General features: G+C 36.7%; 1 protein-coding gene across 2 annotated transcripts in view; it reads right to left on the bottom strand.

The window, feature by feature from the left end:
* The window catches only part of TMTC2 (transmembrane and tetratricopeptide repeat containing 2), a 421,611-nt gene that overhangs the window by 149,885 nt on the left and 246,791 nt on the right, over nucleotides 1–24,935 (bottom strand). For both annotated transcript variants that reach the window (XR_824533.1, XM_010832028.1), the window contains exons 5-6: nucleotides 1,513–1,598; nucleotides 816–1,000 (exon numbers count right to left, since the gene is read on the bottom strand). Coding sequence is in view for 1 of the 2 variants with exons in the window: in XM_010832028.1 (XP_010830330.1) it covers nucleotides 816–1,000; nucleotides 1,513–1,598 (271 nt within the window). In the remaining variant the exon portion in view is untranslated. The remainder of the gene's footprint in view (nucleotides 1–815; nucleotides 1,001–1,512; nucleotides 1,599–24,935) is intronic.

The raw sequence follows: 24,935 nt of genomic DNA, 5'->3' as shown, positions 1-24,935 counted from the left end.
TTTTGGAGTCACCCATAGTCCTCTAAAATTCGTCATTATTTCAAGTCAAGCAATTAAGTATAATCTAAATAAAATGTCAAACAATAAATCTTCTAGCAACTGAGACATACTGAGATCATGAAATGCAATTATTTTTAAAATTGCATCCTTATCCTCAGATTGCAGTCTTAAAATATCATGTAAGAGTCTCTGGGGGAGTGTTTTGAGAAAGTGGGTTGTGGTATCGCATGGGAGAGACAAAACCCATGGAGGCAGGCTTCATGTGAGAGATAGGGTACACAGGACTAAGTAATCCTCCTAACTTCCTGTACAAGATCCTGTATCCATCACTTTCCCCCTCTTCCCAATTTAGAAAACAATAAAATTAGTTTTCATTGCATTATTGCATTTAAAAGAATAAAAAGAAACAAGTAGGATTTATACCAAATCACTTAACATGCAGAGTATAAAGAAATGTATTTTTTAACATCAAACAATGAATACAGATAACAATAATAACATGTCTTAAATCATAAAATCAAAGATATGGTGGGCGAACAACTTGGGCAGTAATGCATGTTATTTCCCTTTCATAAGGAGTCATATTACTCTGAGAAAATCATAGTGAAAAAAATCCATTTTGTTTAAACAAAGATTTTTCCCAGAAGAATTTCCCCATAAAACTCTTTTATTAAAATATCAGTTCTTAAATTATCACTGTGTTAAAATATCAGTTCTTAAATTATCAGTGTTCCTACAATGAGATCACAGGTAGAAGTCATTGAGACCAGATCAGAACAAGGGGGAGGAACAGGGCAGAGAGGTTCTGGCCTGACCTCATAGTGTCCCTGCTCATGATAGAGTTTCCCCAGGTTGTACAGACAGCTGGTGACCGAGCTCTTGTGGGCATGAGGGTCCTTTAGGTTTTCGTCAGGGATCTCAGAACACTTCAGGAATGTGCGTCGCGCTTCTTCTGTCTTTCCTTGGTTCATTAGAATAATACCTGTGTTTAAATATGCAGCTGAAGGGTAAAAAAGTGGAGATATAAATGAGAGAAGATGATGTACACTGTGGAAACAACAAAGCTATTTTTACTTCAACTTCATTTTTATGCATTAAAAGAAAACCAAGAAATGAACCTCCAGGGAACAAACATACAAAAGAAAAATAATGTAGTACAAAGTACAGGTATCACATCTATATATATATATGGTACCACTAATACATAAATGTATTAGTTGTCATTTACATATATACATATATATATATATATATATAGTCTCTGCCTTCAAAGTATCAGAATATTTTGAGCTTAGAAACTAGATGAATAAAAGCTGCATGTTTCTTAATGTATCAAAATGATAATCAGACACCAAAACATTAAAATTGAGAGATGTACTTGTTAAAGGCTGTTAATTTGACTGGAAAGTATTCACAAACAGAAGTATCCTGTTTTTTAACCCATGAGGCTTTAGGTCACCATTTTCATGGGGAAAGAAAGAGATATTTTAAAAGGATTTGAATATCACTTACAAGCCAGTGTAGGCCTGCTCCCAATCGCCAATTTATAATAATGTAGTGCTTCTGCAAACCTGCTGTTCTCTTGTAGAAGTAACCCTCTGTATGAGGAAAATAGAAATTTGGAGACAAGACAGTATTAGTATACATAAACCCACAAATTTTCATTTTTTATTTCAAAAATAAAAATGGTTAATGGAGTCATAAAAATGACCTGGTACTATAAAAATAAATTCTGAATAGAAGGAAATTATTCCTCAGGAAAGAAAATGTTTGGAGAGGTATCAGTTGCATTTACGTTGCATTAGAAAGTATTAAGAAGTATTTTTTAAAAGCCCTTTACCCCTCACTGAACTTTCCCCTTCCCAGCAGTCTTTTCTCTCCCACTAGAATTACCAACCACTTTTGGCATTTCTCCTCGGAACATGCACAGTTTTCCATCATTTTAGAAAAGAAACTTGTCTAAAGCCCTAAGCTGAAGCTCCAATACTTTGGCCACCTGATGCATAGAGCCAACTCACTGCAAAAGACCCTGCTGCTAGGAAAGATTGAAGGCAGAAGGAGAAGAGAGTGGCAGAGGATAAGATGGTTGGATAATATCATCAAGTCAATGGACATGAACTTAGGCAAACTGCAGGAGATAGTAAGGGACAGGGAGATCTGGTGTGCTGCAGTCCATGGGGTTGCTAAGAGTCCAGATACAACTTAGCAACTGAATTCTCTCTCTCTCTCTCTCTCTCTCTCTCTCTCTCTCTCTCTCTAAAACTGAACTATATATATATAGACACACACACACATTTAAACTTAAGATGCCTCTCCCACTGGCCCTACTGTTTGGGAAATACTGACCCACAATTGCCCAAAAAGCAACAGGTAACCCAGGTCAACAGGATGGAGTCAGAATCTAACCAGATTCCATCAAAGAACACAGACTGAAGGCCATAACCTAGTTACTTCTTTATTATTTGGCTTTGGGCAAATAAGCTTGAATTTCAGAGCAGTGAGCAAACTTCAGCCAACCGTTGAGAGACGAGCTTTTGTCTACAGACACTCAGAGTCTCTGCGCCTCCCTAGGAGGCTGCTTCGGCAGTGACTAGCCACATGGATTATCCCAGCGCTTCCAGACCGTGCCCTCATGACCAAAGTGAGAATCAATTACTATTATGTCTGTGAAAATAGTGTCAGGGACCGGGAACTAGGTTCTGAAAGCTCTCACAAAGGGCTCTGTGACCTGTCTTTGCTCTCTTAAAATCAGCAAGTGTCTTACAGACATTTGACGCCTGTCTTGGACCTGAGTACTACTGTCATCAGCCTCAAACTGCAGATTCCACTTGCCAGCTCCGAGGTCTTCAAAAGGCAGTAAAATGGAGGTTTGAAAAATGAGAAGCCTACTGGTAAAAACTTATCATTTTGTAGGGTATTTTTAAATACTCAGCTTATTATTTAATGGGCATGATTAAAAAATAATGAAGTAAATCATTTTGAAATTAAAGTTGGTTCACTTGTTTTATTAGCATAGATTAACCTCATTATTTCTATTGTTAAAAGAGCCTTGTGAATAGATGTAACCACTTCAAATCATATTAAGAGTTACATATTCACAGAAATGTACATATCTATTAAAACTTTAGAGCAACAATTTGATTACAAAATTGATATGCTTTGCTCTTAAGTACACTTTGCTGCTGCTGGGTACAAGGGAAAATAAAGCTTCCTGCAGTATTCAAGAGTCTGTAAAAATGTTCAGTTGTCTTTAAAAGCAAGTAAAATTGATAAAGAGAAAGAACACTTATATACTTTCTACAAAAAATAATATCCTTTATAAAAATAATTTAGACAAAAGGTTTTCCAATTAACTAAGCTCATATATATTATCTCATTTCAGAAACTTATTTACAATCTTAAGTGTCTTTCCTTTGAGGTTCAGATAAAGAGGCACTTCTTCTCTGATAAAAAGCTAATGTCATCAGAGGAGAAATTTATCTTAACCCAAGTCTTCCTACTTTTCTTGGGAACTCAAGTTCTCCCATGAGCCCCTCATTATCCAGTATCTTCAATCTTTTTCCCCAATGCAATTTCCTTTCCCTCAAGACTACAAGAATGTTTGTTTGCCTCTTAGCAGAGGGGAGAAGATAAAACCTTACCATCTTATCATTTCTGCATCCAGCTCTTTACTTCTAACTGTCATGCTTCCCTCCAAAGTCAGATTTTTCTTTCATAATGGTCTGTGGTGTGCATGTCCAATGACTCAAATCCCATTTACCCCTAAATCCAATCTAGGCTCTTTCCTAGAATTCAGCTGAAATGTCATAATCAAATTTCCACTAACAATTAAACTCCCCAAAGAGTTTGCCTATATGAACGCCCTACTCAACTGTAGCATTTGTGACTATTAAACCCATTTTCCTTCCTGAAACTCTGTGTTTCCTTAGCTTCTGGAAAGCTGGACTTCCTTAGTTCTATACCCCTGAAACTTCAGAGTATGAAGAAAAGCACATCTTTATTCATATATTTTTTAAAAAGAGGTTGATAATTCACAGATTGTTGTCTTTTCCTCCTTTTCTTGATAAGCACAGTCTCTGCATGATGACATGCAAACATCCAGCTCATATGCTGACTGTTCTCAATTCTAAAGTAGTGATTTCTCTACTGACATCCAGATCTGTTGAAAATCCAGCACCTTACTCAGCCACGTCAATCTAGGTGCTTGCTGGAATTTCAAAACCAATATATCCAAAACCCAAAAGCAATATCTCCCACTTAAAATTATATAGAGATAAATGAGACAGATGAAGAAAAACATCTTCCCTCAGCAATCAGCACCATTATTCATGCCACTGCCTAAAATCAGGAACCTGGCTATCACTCTTGACTTTTCACTCACTCTCACAAGTCCAAGTTTAAAGAAGTCTCCAAAGCCTACCAGCTCTTATTTTCTAAGGCTCGTCACTGTGGCCCTCCAAGGTTCACTTTTATAGATCTAGCAGAGCCCTTTTTATCTTTCCTGTCACCTAAATAACCGCAATTGTCCACTAATTAGTCTGCATATAATTACATTTCTAAAGGGCAAATATGCTGTTAGGCTAGACAGAAAGAACATGAGGTGACGAGCGCGTATCTTTGAAAATGTGCCTAAAGCCCATAAACCTTGAAAATGATGTATTAAGCCTCATGGGCTCCCTGATACTGATGTATTACAGTCGTGTCATTTTCCAACTCATAAAATACTACATGATAACCACTCCTAGACAATCCTGTCCAGCCTGCCTCATTCTTTGGAGAAAACTAGTCACACACAGTGATGTAGTAGCAAGTCACCAGGATTATATATAAAGTAGCTCTTTGAATTAGAGAGCATCACCCTCTGTATATCTGAATAAAGTTAGCAATGGAGTGAGTCCAAGTTAGACAACTATAGTGACCAGGTTTTTATGGCTAAGGATTTAGTTGAGTATCAACTATACCCTAGAACACCTGCTGCAAATATGAACAAGGCAAATGCACTTGCCTGTGGATGTACTATCTGGTCAGGGAGACAGACAAGAGAATAAATGGTGTGGAAAATTACTATGATGGAGGACAGAGGAGTAACACCACTCTAGGTCAAGAAGGGACAGGGAAGATTCATGGAGCCCAAGTGCCATTGGCAGAGACTTGAAAGTAAGCAGTAGTTAGCCAGCAATAAAAGGTATCATCATCAGCCCTATGTTATGCAGGAAAAGAGGTCCACAGAGAATTTACCAACTAAACTTTAGGTTTTCTGGTTAATAAGAGGCAAAGGCAGGATCAGAACATAGTTTCTCTGACAATAAATCCCATGCTGTTTCTCAAAGTAAAAAAGAAGAGAGAGAAGATAATTCAATTCTAGATGCATGGGTTCTGGATTATGGTTTCATTTGCTCCAAAATTCTCCAGATTTTGTATAATGTGAACTTGAACTCATGCACTGAAAAGGACTCAAACTGCCATTTTGTCAATTCAGGATGAATCTGGGTCAATTAACAATAATGCTCTGTTCCTGCTGTTTTCCACATTTACTGAATCCGTTCCTTATTTTACTGAAGACTGGACAGTGGGATAGAAATCCTTCACATCATATAAGTCATGGTAAAAGAAAGAGCTAAACTTACTTGGCACTTATAATGTTACATACAATACTTTACATTTACATATATTAACTTAATTATTACTCATCAATAATATTGTGAGACAGGATATTATACTAGCTCCATTTACAGATGATGGACTTGGGGTAAGAAAAATTTAGCAACATACTAAAGGACATACCACTAGCAAGAAGTGTCCCACAATTCAAGCCCAGCTGTCAGATTATAAAGGAGGATCTGTATTTTAATACAGCATTCATAACAAAGGCTTTTCCACAGCTGTTTAAAAATAGATGACACAGTTTGTTTACATGCTGATCATATCAATAAAGTCCTTAAGTTTCTATGTAGTACATTAAAAACAACAATACGTTTTAATATACCACCAAACAAGAATCTAGTAAAAAATAGTGTTACTTATATTATATGAAGTTGCTTAGCAATTAAGGAAACTGGCCTATGCTATACATTAATGTAAACTTAAAGTGTCTTTTGGAGAAGGCAATGGCACCCCACTCCAGCACTCTTGCCTAGAAAATTCCATGGATGGAGGAGCCTGGGAGGCTGCAGTCCATGGGGTAGCTAAGAGTCGGACATGACTCAGGGACTTCACTTTCACTTTTCACTTTCATGCATTGGAGAAGGAAATGGCAACCGACTCCAGTGTTCTTGCCTGGAGAATCCCAGGGATGGGGGAGTTGGTGGGCTGCCATCTATGGGGTCGCACGGAGTCGGACACGACTGGGGTAACTTAGCAGCAAAGTGTCTTTTGGGTGAGAAATTGAAAAAATGTTGCTGATCTCTAATAAGTAGTGGCACACACCTTTATGTGTAAGTGGATATATTATAGTGTATTTTAATAGGTTGAAATATATTACTTCTCATATTTTCCCCCAAATGACTTATCTTTCAGAACCACAGTCACTGGAATAAAGCAGTCAGTGAAGATACAAATTGGAGAAAGAGAAAGAATAAATACTTGTTACAGTTGAAGGAAGAAAATACAACTGGATATACAAAGTACTATTCACTCTAATACTTAGACTAAAGACCATTTTACTTAAAGGAAAAAAACAACAAAATGCCCTGTCTTAAAATGTTTCAGCATTTTGTTAACCTGATTTTGATCATGTTCTAGGAATTACCATTAAGGGTGGAGACTTTCTTTTTCTTGTGAAAGTTTTGCCCATCATTACCCTAGTCTCTCCCAACAACCCCATCTTTGTCTAAATATCCTTTTTTTAAAAAATCACAAGACTCTAGACATTTGATAAATGAAAACCAGTCAAATCCATGGTAATAGTGGATTGGACATAGTTAAAAACAAACAGTGAGTATAAATAGGCATACGATCTCCGGCTGATTCTACATATTGACAGAGACAGAAGGGGAACATTTTTTTTTTAGCACAGTGCTTCTCACTCAGGGATGACTGTCACCCAGGGGACACTGGGCAACGTCTGGAAACGTGTATGTCTGTCACAACTGGTGGATGCTGTTAGCATCCTGTGGGTAGAGGTCAGGTATGCCATTAAAAATGTAAACATGTGAGAAGACACAAGACAGACACCCCAAAGCAAAGACATCTCTCGTCCCAAATGCCAATAGTGCTTAGGTTAAGAAACTACATGTAGTATTTCATATGTACTAACTGCAACGCATTTCTTTAGAACATAGGGTCCCCATGTATTCGATAATCACATACATGAACTATATAAAGAACATAGATTGTAAAAAGGCAAAATACAGGGAATAAATTATTTAAATTAAAACTTCACCATCATTTCTACTGACTTTTCATATAAAAATACAGAAGAGTACATTTTCTCATTTCTTTTAAAGCATGCCATTCCCCACCATTGTCAGTACAGTCAAACAAAATGTCAGTGGCTCTTGGTATTAATAGAAAGTTGCCCTCAATATAGAACTGTCAAAACATAGAAATCTTCAAGTAAAGCTACATTTTTCCTCAGGTTCAAACAAAGGTCTTTAAAATGGTTGAAATCTGACGTGTTCAAAGTTGGTATTAATAAAGCACATTAGCAGAAGAAAAGTATACGTTTCAAGAATATGTATTGCATTGAATGAAGTGGACACTTAACACAGACCTTGAGTGAAACAGGATGTGGTTGACATAGTGTTGTTAAGACCAGGGAAATATTAAAAAGTAGTAAAACAGAAAATTGTTAAAGAGTTGGGAATACCAGATCACCTTATCTGCATCCGGACAAACCTGTATGCAAGTCAAGAAGCAACAGTTAGAACCGGACATGGAACAATGGACTGGTTCAAAATTGGGAAAGGAGTACGACAACGCTGTGTATTGTCACCCTGCTCATTTAACTTACATGCAGAGTCCATAATGTGAAATGCAGGCTGGATGAATCACAAGCTAGAATCAAGAATGCCGGGAGAATTATCAACAACCTCAGATATACAGAAGTTCCACTCTAATGGCAGAAAGTAAAGAGGAACTAAAGAGCCTCTTGATGAGGGTGAAAGAGGAGAGTAAAAAAGCTGGCTTAAAACTCAACATTCAAAAAACTAAGATCTTGGCATCTGGTTCCATTACTTGATGGCAAATACATGGGGAATTAGTGGAAACAGTGACAGACTTTATTTTCTTGGGCTCCAAAATCACTGTGGATAGTGACTGCAGCCACAAAATTAAAAGATGCTTGCTCCTTGAAAAAAAAGCTATGACAAACCTAGACAGCATATTAAAAAGCAGAGACACCACTTAGCTGACAAAGATCCATCTAGTCAAAGCTATTTTTTTTTTCCAGTAGTCATGTACACATGTGAGAGTTGGACCATAAAGAAGGCTGAGCACAAAAAAACTGATGCTTTCAAACTGTAGTGTTGGTTAAGACTCTTGAGAGTCCCTTGAACTGCAAGGAGATCAAGCCAGTCAATCATAAAAGAAATCAACCCGGAATATTCACTGGAAGGATTGGTGCTGAAGCTGAAACTCAAATACTTTGGCCACTGATGCAAAGAACCAACTCACTGGAAAAGACTCTGACGCTTGCAAAGATTAAGGGCAGAAGAGGACAACAGAGGATGAGATGATTGAATGCCATCACCAATTCAATGGACATGGGTTTAAGCAAACTCCTGGAGACAGCGAAGGACACACAAATACTCCCAAATCTTGCTTGATAAAATAGACATCAGGCAAAAATCTCAAGTGATTATCCCAGCAGTAAATGGAATGAAACTCAAAAGTCCTTTTTAAAAACAGAAGCTGTAAATAAAGTAAGTTACTACAGCTTGAATTAACTGCAGTAATGCCCGGTTTAGAATGATACAAGAGTTTAGAAATCAAGCACCTAATATGCACAAGCCACTAAATATACACAATCAGAATCAGTTGGTACAGTAGCCTTGGTCACGTGACTGAATTCTGTCCAATGAAGTAAAAGCTCAGTGGCCTGAGCACCTCTAGGCAAAGTTCTTAAAGAGGAGGGAACATGTTCTGCCTTATCCTTCCTCCATCTTGTTGAGAACAGGTGGAGGCTCTGTTCTGAGGACAGTAGACAGGAAACTGAAGGGAGTCCACCGGACTGCACACCTCTGGACTTCTCTAAACTGAAAATACAATTTTAGCTAGTTTAAGCTAATGTTATTTGGGATTTCTTATCACTAACTTTCTTATCTGTTCTCTACTGATAAAAGAAGCACATGTATTGTTTATGTTTTCTTTTTTTCTATTTATAAAATATTTAATATCTAGTATAGCTCTTATAGAAAATTTTAAGGAAAACTTATTTTAATTATATTTGAATGAATACAAAGCATGGGTTGTCTGGTTTTGAGTGATAACCAGGTGAAGCAACTGCCAAGTATGAAATATGCAATTAAAATATTCAATTAAACTTAAACAATTCAAGAGCATAACAGGTGCATGAAATAGGAACTCTTAAATTAAATGCCCAGACATCAGAATGGTAAGAGTTATCACTCTTTGCCCAAAAGAGTAATGCATTAGTAGCATTTTTATATAAAAACATTTTAATTAATCCCCTCAATCCCCAAATAACTAAAAAGGGGAAACTCATAGGAATTATCAAGTGAAACGAAAATAGGTATAATTTTCTTCTCAGAAGATTCAGTGAGATCTAAGTGACTGAATCTGCATTCCATGGGAGATTTCAGAGACAAAGTTATATAATATTCTGGTCTCACATGGCATGTCTATGGCTTTCAGGTCACCCTAGGATAACAGACTTTTTATTGAAAACCAAGCAAAATATTTCTCCCTACTTATATTTTTTTTCCTCGAAAAAAACCAAACTTTCCTTCTCTCCTTTTCTTAAACTGTTTCAATATAATAGGTAAAAATAATATTTTTACAAAGAGAATTTTGGATAGAAAAGTACCAAGAGAGAAAGGGAATATAAAAAGTTAACTTTTTACTTATACAATTTCAATTTATTAGAATAATAATATGTGTGCTACAAAAAGCACAAATTAATTGGATATTTATTTTAAACTAATGCTAGGTTATTATAAACGATTACTATATACCATATGTACTCTGAGCAAAATCAAAAGATGTCACTTCTTGAAAAGGTTAAATTCCACTAAACAGGGTAATGAGCATGTCGTTTCCCTGCTCTGTATTTTTATTACATGAAGAAGAATGGAGATGGAGAAGAAGACAACCATGTGACATGAACTAGACAGATGCTCACACATAACTCTATTACATGCCTCCCCAAAGCTGAACTCTGTTTCATTGGATATCACCTCCAAGTGTCACAGAACTGCCAAGCAATCCAGTTTCAGTAAATACAGGTAAGCCTCCTCTCTGGTATCTTTCTTTTGACACAGATCTGTTTATTTGTTCTAAATTTGATTTTATATAAACTTTGCCAACTGAATAAAGTATAATAATGACATCCTATTTCCTAAAGGTGATTATTTTTTATTCTAACCTATCAAATATGGGGCAGTAAGCATCCACAAAAAAATTGTTTTTATTTTTCTAATGTATTACTAAAAACCCCATCAATTAATATTAGGAAAATGAATAAGTTGTAGACTTTACCTTTTTTATTTTGAAATTAAGTTTCTGCCTAGGGTCTATAGAAAGAGAAATATAGCCTCACTATGGTAACATGTCTGAAAAACAGATGAAGACTCAGGTAAATGGAACATTCATTACAAAGATGCTTCTGATTTAAAACTTGGACTGTGAAAGCTAATTAAACATTTACCCATATAAGTCCATTTCTGTTCTGTAACAGGTCCTGAACAAAATGCTTCACAATTACTATCTTGTGTAATTCTCTTAATAAACCTATAAGGGTATAATCCCCATTTTACAAATAAGGAACCTTATTTACAAATAAGGCACCATATCATAATTGTTACTCAAATCTACTTAGTTAATTATTGTTGGATATAAGATTTGCAGACTATATTGTATATTAATATATGCATAATTCACTTTATACCTGTCTTCTGAATACATAATTAAGGTTATATTTTCCTCTACCTGTCATACAATAATAATAGGTGTGAATATACTTTCCTAGTTAAAAAAACTACTTAATAGGAAGTGAGAAAGAATTAGGCTGGATGGCTTTATGATAGTGTTTTCCATATTATTTCTTTTCATACTTAAAATCAGCAACTGAAACTATTATTACTCATTTCACTTTAGAGATGTGAAAACATCAGAGAGAAAAGTTAAACAGCTTGCCCATGGTAATATAATTGCAAAGCCTCAAGATGAGACTTAAGTTCAAAACTGCCAGGCTTCAAATCACAGTGTCTTTCCATGACTCCACAGTGGCAGACTGGGAATACATACCTGTTCTTAGTTTAACCATTAATAATTGCCCTCTCTCTCCTGCTCATATACCCAGTGCTTTTAATTTTCTATACCAACAAATTTCTCTTCTCTCTTTCTGTATTTGTACATGCCAATCTCAATATATAAACATCTCAGACTTGCCTCAAAAGTAGATAAACTACAGCCTCCAATACCAAATCAACTTCACCAAGAAGTGCATTGTAACCAATACACTTGTGATAGTTAATTTCATGTGTCAATTTCACTGAATCATAGGGAGCTCATAAATCTGGTTAAACTTTTTTTTTTTTTTTAATGTTTATTTCTTTGGCTATGTCAGGTCTTAGCTGTAATATGTGGAATCTAGTTCCCTGACCAGGGATGGAATCCAGGCCTGTTACAATGGGAGTGTTGAGTCTTAGCCACAGGATCACCCGGGAAGTCCCTAAACATTATTTCTGAGTGCATCTGTGAGGATGTCTCAGGAAGATCAGCAATGTATCCAGCAGATGAAGTAAAGCAGATTGCCTTTCCCATTGTGGGTGGGCATTATTTAATCTATTGAAGGTCTGACTAGAACCAAAAAGAGAAGGGGAAGATTTCTTCCTCTCTGCCTGGGCTGGGACAGGGATCTTCCCTGAGCACTCCTGGTGCTCAGGCTTATAGACTCGTACTAGAATTTACACCAGGCTCTCTCAAGGTCATTCAACCACACCACCAACCTTCCTGGGTCTCCATCTTACAGAGGACAAATTGTGGGACTTCAACCCCTATAATCACATGGGTCAAGCCTTACAATATCTCTTTACTATAGTATGTACACAATCAGATCTGTTTCTCTGGAGACTTTGATCTATGTAACTTATTCTTGGGCTTAATACCCATTCCTCTTAATTCAAATGCTTACCAGTGAGTGTAAGCAATATCTTCCACAAAAGCAGAGCTGTGTACAGTTAGAAATGGGATAAAATAAACAGTTAACAAATTCTTTAGCGTTCATTATTATACAATTACATCGAATTTCCAGGGACTTCATTTAATCCTTACAACACCAGGTGATATCAGAACCTCATCTTGCAGATGAAGAATAAGAATTAAGCAATTTGACCAAGCACAAGACCGATAAATGGGCAATTTGAATCCTAATCTGTTTAATGCCCAAACCCCTGCCCTTAGTATTTCACAAATCTGCCTCCATGATGCAAAGGCGAGTGTTCAACTTTTTAAAAATCAAAACTTTTCCCTCTTTTCTACTCCTCTTCTCCCCACAAAAACAAATATCCTTCTTTTCTCTCCTTTTCTCCCACAAAAACCAATACTATTCAAATAGGTCTATTTTCTGGGATCATAGTCAAATCTCTTTCAAATATTCCCACATCCTCTTAAGAGAATTTTGTGATTTAAAACAAGCAAAATTAAGAATTAAAAAACACACCTAACACAAATTAAAAGAGGAAACTACCAAGGATGGAACTTTAACCTATATACAGACTGGCTTTTATTCTCTGCTATTTACAGGGGCTATGCAACATGGATGACTAATTATAATGTCATTTTTTAAAAGAGAGACATTTATCAGCTGGACAGTGGACAATCACTGCTGAGGAACCCCAAGCTGGGATACACGTACACACCAAAGGCTGACCTACTTGGTAAAAGTCAAGGTAATGAAATTTTTGATTTGTTCATTCATTCATTCAAAACAGAGCTTGAAAGGGCCATTACAGAGATTTTAATGACCGGAAGGGAAGAGAGATAATTTAAAAAGCAGTGACAAAGTTGTGTACAGGGTACCCTGATGCCGTCTGATGCACGGTGGAAGTTCATAACGAGGAAACCTAACTCAAACTAGTTTGTTAAGGCACCGGGAAAAAAAATAATGAACATTTGTGAATTCCATAGGAATCAACACACTCAAAAAAAAATATTACCAAAATAGAAAACAATCAGGCCCTGATTCCATCATAGATATGGTTATAATGTGGGATAGAGATGCTCCCACAGGCACACAGAGATTTTGTACAATGTACTCACTTTAAATGTAAATGTTCAACGAAGGGGGTGTTTTCTTTGTCCCTTAACAGCAGGGCTCTAACAAAAGTCTGATGTTGAAGCAATAAATTATGAAAGGGGAAAAGGTATCGTGTATCTCACAGACCAGCAGGAATTGGTGTTAGGTCAGCAGCACTTAGAGCAGTAGTTTCTAACTTAGGAATAAGCAAGAGGAGTTCCAAAAATTAAAGTTTTAGCCTATCTCTTTTGGCCTGGAATATATTTTACAACCTAGAAACAATTCACTCAGGGGCTTATCCTGAAGTACTTGAGGAATTAAAACAAAACACCGTTTATAACAATGTTCCTAAAACTAATCTTTAAGGTTTACTTTTGGTGATAAGAAGACATATTCCTTCACTCAACTCAATGGTCAGGAGAGCAAGGATCTGTTTGTGGCAGGAGTCATTGTTTACAGGTTCTAGCAATCGGAGCTACAGGCAAATTAGTGGCTGAAGACAGGGAAAAAGAACTGGTGGGGAAGCATAAGATTTGTTGGAATGATGGAAGGTTGGGGATTGAGGTGTTCACAATGAAGAGAAAATGGGTGAATACTTTCAGTACCACTTGCTTTTTATTCTCTTGTCTTTTCTGTTTATTCCACCCTCATATTTTATAAAGGTACTGGCCCTGCCCAGAGAAACTTCTCATCTTTGAATGTTTCCCATTACTTTTTTTTTAGAGCAGAGTCTACAAACTGGCCATCTTACTCATCTTTCTTTGATATCAGTTGTTGCTTATAATTACAGTTCCACTCTCTTCTCCAATTCTGAGTACTGAGTACTCATTTTACATCCCAGGTTTGCTTCGACTCCAAATGTGATCTTTGAAGATTCAGAGAACTTCCTGAGAATTTTTACATCAATCAGGCAAAGATACAGGGGATACTCACACACACACAATCATTAAAACAAATAAACCAAAGGCAATCCATAGAATCTAAATGGCATTAAAAACTGGAATACCTTTAGATTTCAGGGTAGCTCAGAAGAATCCCCTAACCTGAAATTTCTATTCTTTAACAAAGTGCTTGCCTGTCATTTTCTGAGTCTGGAGATGAGATGTGGTTACACTGACCAGGCTGGATCTGGGTCTTCCTCTCTAGATGACTGGTGGGTATTTCTTCACTCTATTCTCCGTATTATCAGAACAGCAAGATGGGAACACGCCTCCTTCTTGCCTTTCATCCAACCCCCTATCTAGTCACTTCCACAAATAAGGGTGCCTGGGGAAAGTCAACGTAGGGGCACTGTAATTGAAAGAAATGGAGGAGTAAAGAAAAACGGCATCTTTTGGTACTCATTCTTCTTCTACAGAGGTAAACAGGGATGCAGGAAGAAAGAAAAAGCAGGAGGCAAGGCCCTAAAATAATCCATGACACACCCTTTACACACAGAGACTTTGAGGAAAATGGATGTACCTAAATCATGGACAGCACATACAAATATACATCCAACACATATTTATCAAGCTTGTGCTATGAGCTAACCACTATACCAGGCACTTAGGCTATATATAAACTCTGTCTTCAGGGAGATTACATAAAGCTTACATATACACAATGAACTAACAGTTGTACTTATTTAAATACTGCTATATACAGCTAAATAGGAATTTATAAAGTTCACTAGAAGGTGATAAATGTTAAAAAAAAAAAGAATTAAGTAAAAGAGAATAGGAGTGTGAGAGCAGTGCAGGGGCTGCAGTTTTTTGTGTTTTTTTTTTAACTTTATAATATTGTATTGGTTTTACCGTTTAAATAGGGCAGCTGGGGAGCCTCATGCAATTCTTTGGAGCAAAGAATTACAAGAAGTGACTGATATGAGATATAATTTAGCCACAGTAATAATTTAGTACACTATTTATATGAATAGCATGCAAGATGAAAATAAGCAGCAGATGACAAGATATTAATTTTTAAAATTCATCATCTTAATATCCAGATGGTCTCCCTCAAAACTTCAATTATACTTTAAGAAACTTCTCCAACATACAAAGCAACTTCTCCCAAAATGAAGGCCAAATTAGTTAAGTTTTGTGTAAGAGAAAAAAATAAAATGGAAGACAAGATTACTGTACTACTGTGTCTAGGAAATAATTCTTAAGTCACAGTAATTGTAAATCTGCAGAGGACTGACTGGAACTACACAAATAACAAATCCACATCTGTTCATTTTTCTACAAGAGTAGAGGAAGATACTTTTTTTTTTTCCCCCATGATGTAAAACCTCCTTCTGAGAAAACTAAAATTAATTTATTTGAAATCCTGCTGCCTATCAGCCAGCACTGCCCACGTGAATATAATTTTAGGAACCACAACAACAAAAATGCTTCTGGCCATTTGAGCAACCTTCAATCAGTTTTAAAGTTAAACCAAACACGAGGCACTAAAAAACAGGATGCAATTATGAATCTCTTAATAAACCTCTTTTATAGGCTTTCTAATATATGTCTTCAAATGCACCTACAGTGCTCTGGATAAATAATGATTATAAAATTAAAGGCCGTTTTAATGAGATTTCAGAAAAATGTCTTTCATCGTTTTTCCAACATGGAAAATAGTTTAACTCTCTCTGCACAGTTAATTTTGAATGAATATTTCTACATGCAAAAAGCGTGACCCACACTGTGCCGTTTTAAAACTATATTCGTAATAGGAAACCTATAATACAAACAAGCAGAGGAAGGATTTAATCTCCTCCTTTCTGTTGCCAGGCTCCTATTTTTAAAAAGATTCCGATTTCTCTCAATTTTACTTTAGGTTGCAATGGGGAGGGCAACATTTAACAACATTTAGCAACATTCTTTGCTTCCAGCAAGCAATCCTAGATAGCAACACCAGGATGTGTAGTATCCATCACTATAATGAAATGAGTGTAAAATAATAAGTGGTTTAATTCAGTCCTATCCAAAAGCACTTGTTAGTACCAAGGAGGTGTCAAGGACTTCACTATGCGCTAGAAACAAAGACATAAATAAATTATATCCCCAGCTCCTAAGGAGTTCCTAGTGTGAATTTCAATTCTTTGGTCATTGTGGCCATGCATTTTGTAGGAAAAAAATTATTCTCCAGGACATCCTGTTGTTTTTTGAAGACAAAATGTTATCCTCTACTACATTCAGAAGTGCATAATACTTCCAGTTTCTAGACCCATGATTAATGTCAATATTTTGCCCCCAAAGGGACACAAAATCCTCATAGAAATACTTCTCTACAGTACATGATCTTTGGCCATTTTCTCCCTTCTTGCTGTCCTATACTTCAGTTTCAATGGCATCAAACACCCTAGGTTTCTCTCTTTTTCTTTGAGCACACTTTATGGTTCCACTTTCAATACCAAGCTCCTTTAATATTGATGTTACCCAGGATTCCATCCATGGTCCTTTTTTCCTTTATCCATATATATATACATACATTACACATACATACACACACACAAACACACACACACACCCTCCACAATTATTTATAGTTAGTTTCAACTCACACACTTGTATAATTATTCCTAAATCTATATCCTCTACCTCAGAATGCTCTCATGAGTAGTAGAAACACATTCTAGCTGCCTAGTGGATGCCCAACAGTCATCTGAAACTTACACAGTCAATTCTGTACAATTTTCCTCCTAAATGAATTTCTTCGTTTGTCTTTATAGTTTGACTCCTCTTGTCTTTCTCTTTATTATTCTTCCTTTTGCTCCAAGCTGAGCTGTCTTTGCCTTTTCATAATAATACAAGCATCTCTTGTTTAGAAGAGATGTTGCTTTATTAACATATTTTTAAATCCAAACTTCAAGCTACTTGAGGACAGAAACTATACTCTGTCAGTTTATTCTCACCATCCAACATCTATCACTCTGAGGGCTCTAATGTTTGTTGAATGACTGAAACCTTATTTCCAATAAACAAATTGCATATGTGTTCATGCCTATTTGCTGTTGTTGTTCAGTTGCCTAGTGAAAGTTGCTCAGTCGTGTCCGACTGTTTGCGACTCCATGGGCTATACAGTCAGTGGAATTCTCCAGGCCAGAATACTGGAGTGGGTAATCTTTCCATTCTCCAGGGGATCTTCCCAAGCCAGGGGGTCTAACCCAGGTCTCCCACATTGCAAGCGGATTCTTTACCAGTTGAGTCACAAGGGAAGCCCAAGAATACTGGAGCGGGTAGGCTATCCCTTCTCCAGCAGATATTCCTGATCAAGGAATCGAACCAGGGTCCCCTGCATTGCAGGCGGATTCTTTACCAACTGAGCTATCAGGGAAGCCCTTCAGTCATTAAGCCATGTTCAACTCTTTGCAACCCCATGGACGGCGGCACAGCAAGCTTCCCTGTCCTTCACTATCTCCCTGAGTTTGCCATCCAAACATTTCATCCTCTGTCACCCCCTTCTCATGCTCTCAATCTTTCCCAACATCAGAGTCTTTTCCAACGAGTCAGTTCTTCACATCAGGTGACCAAATGGAGCTTCGGCTTCTGCATCAGTAATTCCATTGAATATTCAAGGTTGATTTTCTTTAGGATTGACTGGTTTGATCTCCTTGCTGTCCAAGGGACTCTCAAGCATCTTCTCCAGCAACACAGTTCAAAAGCATCAATTCTTCAGTGCTCAGCCTTCTTTATGGTCCAGCTCTCACATCCGTACATGACCACTGAGAAACTCATAGCTTTGACTAGAAGGACCTTTGTCAGCAAAGTGATGTTTCTGCTCTTTAATACATTGTCTAGGTTTGTGATAGCTTTTCTTCCAAAGACTAAATATCTTTTAATTCCGTGGCCACAGTCACCATCTACAGGGATTTTGGAGCCCAAGAAAATAAAATCTGTCATTGTTTCCACTTTTTCCTTACTTATTTGCCATGAAGTGAAGGGATCAGACACCATCATCTTCATTTTTTGAATGCTGAGTTTTAAGCCAGCTTTTCACTCTCCTCTTTCACCTTCATCAGGAGATTCTTTAGCTCCTCTAGGCTTTCCTGATAGCTCCTCCAAAGCAGGAGACCCCAGTTTGATTCCTGGGTTGGGAAGATCCCCTGGAGTAGGGAAAAGCTACCCACTCCATTATTCTTGGGCTTAGCTGGTAAAGAATCCGCCTGCAATATGGGAGACCTTGGTTTGATCCCTGGGTTGGGACGATCCCCTGGAGAAGGAAAAGGCTACCCACTCCAGCATTCTGGCCTGGAGAATTCCATGGAGTGTATAGTCCATGGTGTGGCAGAGAGTTGGACACAACTAAGCAACTTTCACTTTTCCTTTCTGCCATTGAAGTGGTTCATGTCTATAAACATACTCAAAATATAATCCATATTAATCAAACTTTATAATTCGTCAGTACATCTCATAAAAGTGTGAAAATTAGTGATGTTTGACATAGGTATTACAAGCATTGGGGATTTTAGAGTGGCAAGAAAATAGATTTTACCTTGAAAGCTAAACTGTAAAATCAAGCCACAATGATTCAGAGAAATGGTATTCAAAAATGAACTGTGGGGAAAAAAAAAATAAGATGGCTCTGAAGTTAGCAGGTATGAAGTGATAACCTGTTTAACTGTATTAACACAACTGAATTCAATACAAAATTCTGCATGTAAGAAAGGTAGTGTGACTTAGAAAAAAGGTCTGTAAGTGTGATTTACAGAGGTAAATGCCAATAGCACTTATTCCAGCACTTTCCAAGGAAGGAGGAACTTCAGTCAAGAGGTTTCATAGCATCAAGCTGTCCTGGACTAATATCATTATAATTCATCCAATATTCTTTTGCCTGATACTCTTATATACTGAAAGTTTTTAACACTTGGATAGATATGCTTACCAAATAAACTAATGATTCCCATGATGATTTGACTGGACTCTGAGTGAGGCTTTCCTGGTGGCTCAGATGGTAAGGAATCTGCCTGCAATGAGGGAGACCTGTGTTCAATCCCTGGGTCAGGACTATACCCTGGAGAAGGGAATGGCTACCATTACAGTATTCTTGCCTGGAGAATTCCATGGAAAGAGGAGCCTAGGGGGCTACAGTTCATGGTGCCTCAAAGAGTTGGACATGACTGAGCAACTGAGTCTTTCTAGTTCCTGTGACAATACAGTGGGAGAAATCCCACCAAAACACTACTTCTACAGGATAACCCTGTCAAACTTCTGCGTGTTTTTATTACACAAGTAGGTTTCTCTGGGACTGATCACCCCAGGCAACTAAGTATCCCAGGCACCTGACCTGATAGCTTCTTCCTGAAAACCACTTGCAAAAACCCACTAGATACTTTGAAAGCTGTAAAATGAGCTTTCATGTTACCTATAATTTGTACTTTGAATAATCACATATGATGTTTTACACTATAAAACCTGCAATGAAAAATTTTTCATTGTGTGTCTTTTTTAATCGGTCTGTATGTATTATAATTTAGCTTCTCCATTAAATTATTTCTGACTTCTTCTTTACCATCCTATAGACATCTAGGTCATCATATATTTATTCTCTTGTGTTAATCTATCTGCCATCTTGACAAGACAGAAGACTTGAACAAATTTCTTGAATGTAGTATACAGCATTCTACATTCTATAGCATATAGTATAGTATTCAAAACTCAAGTGGATAATTTAATGCTAAAATATACTCAAGAATTTACATGCACAAATGCATATAAATGGTTGATGAAATCATCGAGCATAGTTAATTTGCCCTAATTTCAAATAATTACTAATTTTCACTTTGAAAATATTTTCAATAAAGGCGACACTGATATCCTTAGTTGATCCACTTTTCCTGTAGGGATGGTTAATGCTATAGGAATTCTACAAATTAGAATTGAAAATTACTGAAAGATATATTTAAACAATGTATTTCTATAAATAAAAATCAATTGTATAGCCACTTACACACCTCAAGTAGGATTTTAAACAGATTGTTTCCATTTTAGGAACCATGAAACATCACCACAGTTTTAATAAATCAGAATAGAAGTAAATGCTTTATTATTTACTATTTGAGTTTTTCTGATTAAAAAAGATATCAGAATTTGTTGTGCTGAAACATCCCTTGGCTGGTTATCCAATTATATAACATAATTATTTTCTCTTATTAATTCTAAAAAAAGTTTTTTTTTTCAATATGTTTGTTATAAAGAAAATGTTTTGGGTTTGGTGGGAGAAAGGAAATGAGAAGTCAGATCTTGACATCAGATGATATATTCCAGAATCTTTATCCCACCTCAGTATGTATACAATAACCATGTTACCTGTGAGGTAATTTTACTACTCTTACATTTTCTAGACATGGCTTTTTCATAGGTATACATAATGGAAAAAGTAGTGGAATAAATCAATACGAAGAGTCAAACGGGAACATGACTAGTAACATGAGTTGGAAAAGAAGGGAACTGACTAGATATACTTGGCAAACCTGAGACTGTTTTCTAGCAAACTTGCATTTTGTTAGTTTATTTTCAGTCAGTGAATTCACTAATCAACTTATTTAATAGTTTATTAACTCATTAATTAATCCATATATACATACTTTAAATCATTCATTAGATTCTTAATCACCATGGATTAGTGCACAATTTAAAGCTCATGTGCTTGGCATGGTGCTTGGTACTGGGGATGGAATGCTACCTAAACATCCCCTGGCCTTACAGAGATTGCACTGTAACTAACAAAAGCATGGTATCATATATGTAAATGTGCGTGTGTGCATGCTAAGTTGCTTCGATCATATCCGATTCTTTGCAACCCTATGGGCTGTAGTCCGCTAGGCTCCTCTGTCCAAGAGATTCTCCAGGTAAGAATATTTGAATGGACTGCCATTTCCTCCTCCAGGGGATCCTTTTGCATTGGAAGGTGGGTTCTTTACCACTAGCACCACCTAGGAAGCCCAATATGTAAATATGATCCATACTAAAAAGAAACAAGTATTAGTTGCTATGGTAACATCTGGGACCAACTATCCATATTCCAATTCTGGTAATAAGAAAAGTATCAAGAAATCTTCCCAGAGAAGTACACAGGTATGTAAAAGTATGAGGCCAGGCAAAAAGGATGGGGAGTAGGGTATAAAGAGGTCATAAGAGGAGAAAACAGAGAATGCTGCAGGCAAAACAAATAGTATGTGCAAAGGCCTCCCAGCAAATAAGAATGTAACATTTGGGAAAAATCCAAGAAAGAACTTTCAACTAAAACCCAGACATATGATAGAGCAACAACAAAATTTGGAATCAGTTATCTTTAGAAAAAAGTAAAACCTAAATAATCAGAACAACCAGTTTAAACTGTAATGAGTGGGAATAAAATAATATAATTCACATTAGCAGAAATACTTTTTAGAAAAAAATTAGAATAAATCATCAACAAACATGTGAGACTTTCCCAAACACAATTCTTTAAATATGGGAAATTTAAAATTTGAAATAAATACAGAAATTCATTTATCTGGAAGGGATACTTCAAGAGTAGAACAATCTCAGTTTACCTCCCTTGAACATATAGTCACTGGAAAATCAACTAAAAGCACAAATGGACTTCTAATTCAATTTAACAAGGCTGTGATAAGTTCCTATTAAAAAAAAAAAAACCACAGGAATAATCAAGAAGTGCTTGAAGATAAGTAACAAGAATGGGAGACTTACCTTTTAAAATATAAAATATACCAGAAGTTATATTAAATAAAACAATCTGTTCTTGGTGTAGCTTATCAAAAGACCAAAATAAAGCCCATAACAACCTTTTGTTTACATATAATTTAGCCTATGTGAGAAGCAGTTAATAAATTATTATGGGGACATTATGTTTCATTTTGGGGGGGAAAATCACCTTAATACAAAACATATATTCAGGGTAGACTAAGTAGCTGAAGAAACAAATAATTCTAAAAACATTTAAAAATGGACAATAACTTTTAAAAATATTAGCCTATGACTGGTCTTCATAGAGACAAAATGCAGAGGCTTTAAAGGAAAGGATCTATGGATTTTATTTATATATATATATATAGAGAGAGAGAGAGAGAGAGAGAGAGAGACTCAAGTTATGTACAATAGATTATCATAAGAAAATTAAAAATACAAGCAAAAACTAGGAGAAAATATCTGCAGAACAAACATTTGTGTTATACATATAAGTGCAACGGAGGGGCCTATTTTTACCTTAAATCTTATAAATCAACAAGAAAAACATCTCAGTAAAGAATTAGGTAAATGAAAAAAAAAAAAAAAAGAATTAGGTAAATGGCTGAGAATTAGGTATGCCTGAGTCCCTTCGCTATTCACCTTAAACTACCACATTTTTAATCAGCTATACTCCAATACAAAACATTTTTGATGTTAAAAAAAAGAACCAGGTAAGAAACCTGAATAATTAATTTCCAGAAAAATTACTAACAGCTAATAAACAATACAAACTCCACTGGTAATTAGGGAAATGAAGAATTAAGCAACACAGTCTTGAAACCACTGTACTGGACATCTATTAATGCTGTCTATGTAACAGACCCAATTGAAACAATATAATCAGAGGCAGTAATGAAAATTATGACACATCTGTACATATACTCAGGAGTAAAAAGTCACTGGTTATGCACATATGCAGGGGAAAAGTTAAAATTATGCTTGTATAATTACGTTATAACTACATATAGAAAAAGGTAAAAAGATATGTACTAGAGAAGGAGATAAGATGTGTAAGGAATGCAATAATAACTTTTATATTTTACTCGTATTTTTCAGTAGTGTTTCAGTGTTCTGCAACATACTGTATTCAAGTACAAATGAAGTGGTAAAATAATCAATCAAAACAAAATCAAAGTATATACTAAGTGTTCGGTTTTGTTCTTCCCATGTGAAGTAGGCAAGTACCTGCAAGCTGTTTCACCTTCTTCCAGGAATCACTAAAGAGCCTGACGAGTCATGTACCCAGAGCTCTGATGACTCCAAGCCACTGGAATATGACCAAAGTCTCTCAGTCCCATTCATCTGATATTAAATATGGCAAGCACTTCCTGGCATTCCTGTTTGATAGCCTCTCCTGAATTCTGTTTTGCGAGACCTGTCGACCTCCCTGGTATTCTCTGCGCACCTCCCTCCATTCCTTACATGCACATATATATGGAAATTGGCAGGAAACCTTGCCCTGAACTCTAGCCATTTGGCCAAGTGTTATGCCCGCCTCATTTCTACAGATCTCACTTTCATAGGATTCTCACGCCTTATTTTCAATGAGGATTCAAGGGATGACTCAACCCCATTATCAGGTAGTCTTACCAGCACAGCTCAGCCGGTAAAGAACTGGCCTGCAATGCAGGAGTCCCTGGTTCAATTCCTGGCTCAGGAAGGTCCCTGGAGAAGGGATAGGATACCCACTCCAGTACCTTGGGCTTCCCTAGTCAATCAGCTGTTAAAGAATCCACCTGCAATGTGGAGACCTGGGTTCAATCCCTGGATTGGGAAGATCCCCTGGAGAAGGGAACGGCTACCCACTCCATATTCTGGCCTGAAGAATCCCATGGACTGTATAATCCGTGAGGTTGCAAAGAGACATGACTGAGCAACTTTCACTTTTTCACTTTAATTCCCCCCTCATTTCTACAGATCTCACTTTCATAGCCTTCTCACACCTTATTTTCAATGAGGATTCAAGGAATGGCTCAACCCCATTATCAGGTAGTCTCACCACTTTCATTTTGTAATCTCTTATCTTTCTAACCTCTCAAGGGTCCTCAAAACCTGACCCTGAACAAACAAACAAATCTCTCATTAGAACTGTACCTATGGTGACAACTCTGCACCCCACATTTCCCTCATTGCTCTATCCTCCTAAATTAATTCCTCTGAAGACAGAGCTCTTGGCATCATGACATATATAAATGTGTTCTATGTAAATTTTTAGATTTGTTAAGGAGTCTTTCCCTTAACCCCTCTCTCCCATTAAAAACTCATGTGCTTGGCATTGTGCTTGACACTGGGGACAGAATCTGTCACACTGCCTCAAAATAAAGCTCCCAACGGGCAGCTATCATGGATTGAATTATCTCTCTCCTAAAAAAGATGTGTTGAAGTTGTAACTTTCAATACCTTATTTGGAAAAAGGGTCACTGCAGATGTGATGTGATAACAAGAGTGAGCCCCTAATCTGACTGGTATCCTTATAAGTGGATGCAAAGGCAAAGTCACACAGGGAGATCATCATGTGATGACAAAGGCAGAGATTGGAGTCATGCAGCTGTGAGCCAGGGAACTCCAAAGAATCCCAGCAAACCACAGGAAAGAGGGAAGGAAGGATTCCCCTAATGGTTTCAGAGGGACCATGCCCCGTGGACAGCTTCACTTTGTACTGCTAGCCTCCAGAACTGGGCCACAATACATTTCTATTATTTTAAACCACTTAATTTGCAGTACTTCATTGTGGCAGCCCTGGGAAACTAATACAGAAATCAACCCTAACATAAATGTATTTGTTTCTGAAACTTTAAGAAAAAAAAACTCTAAACACC

This window comes from Bison bison, unplaced genomic scaffold, assembly GCF_000754665.1.
Source record: "Bison bison bison isolate TAMUID 2011002044 unplaced genomic scaffold, Bison_UMD1.0 scf7180017864535, whole genome shotgun sequence".
Lineage (NCBI taxonomy): Eukaryota > Metazoa > Chordata > Mammalia > Artiodactyla > Bovidae > Bison > Bison bison.
The sequence above is the reverse complement of the archived record's forward strand: the minus strand, read 5'-3'. Positions and strand labels throughout refer to the sequence as shown.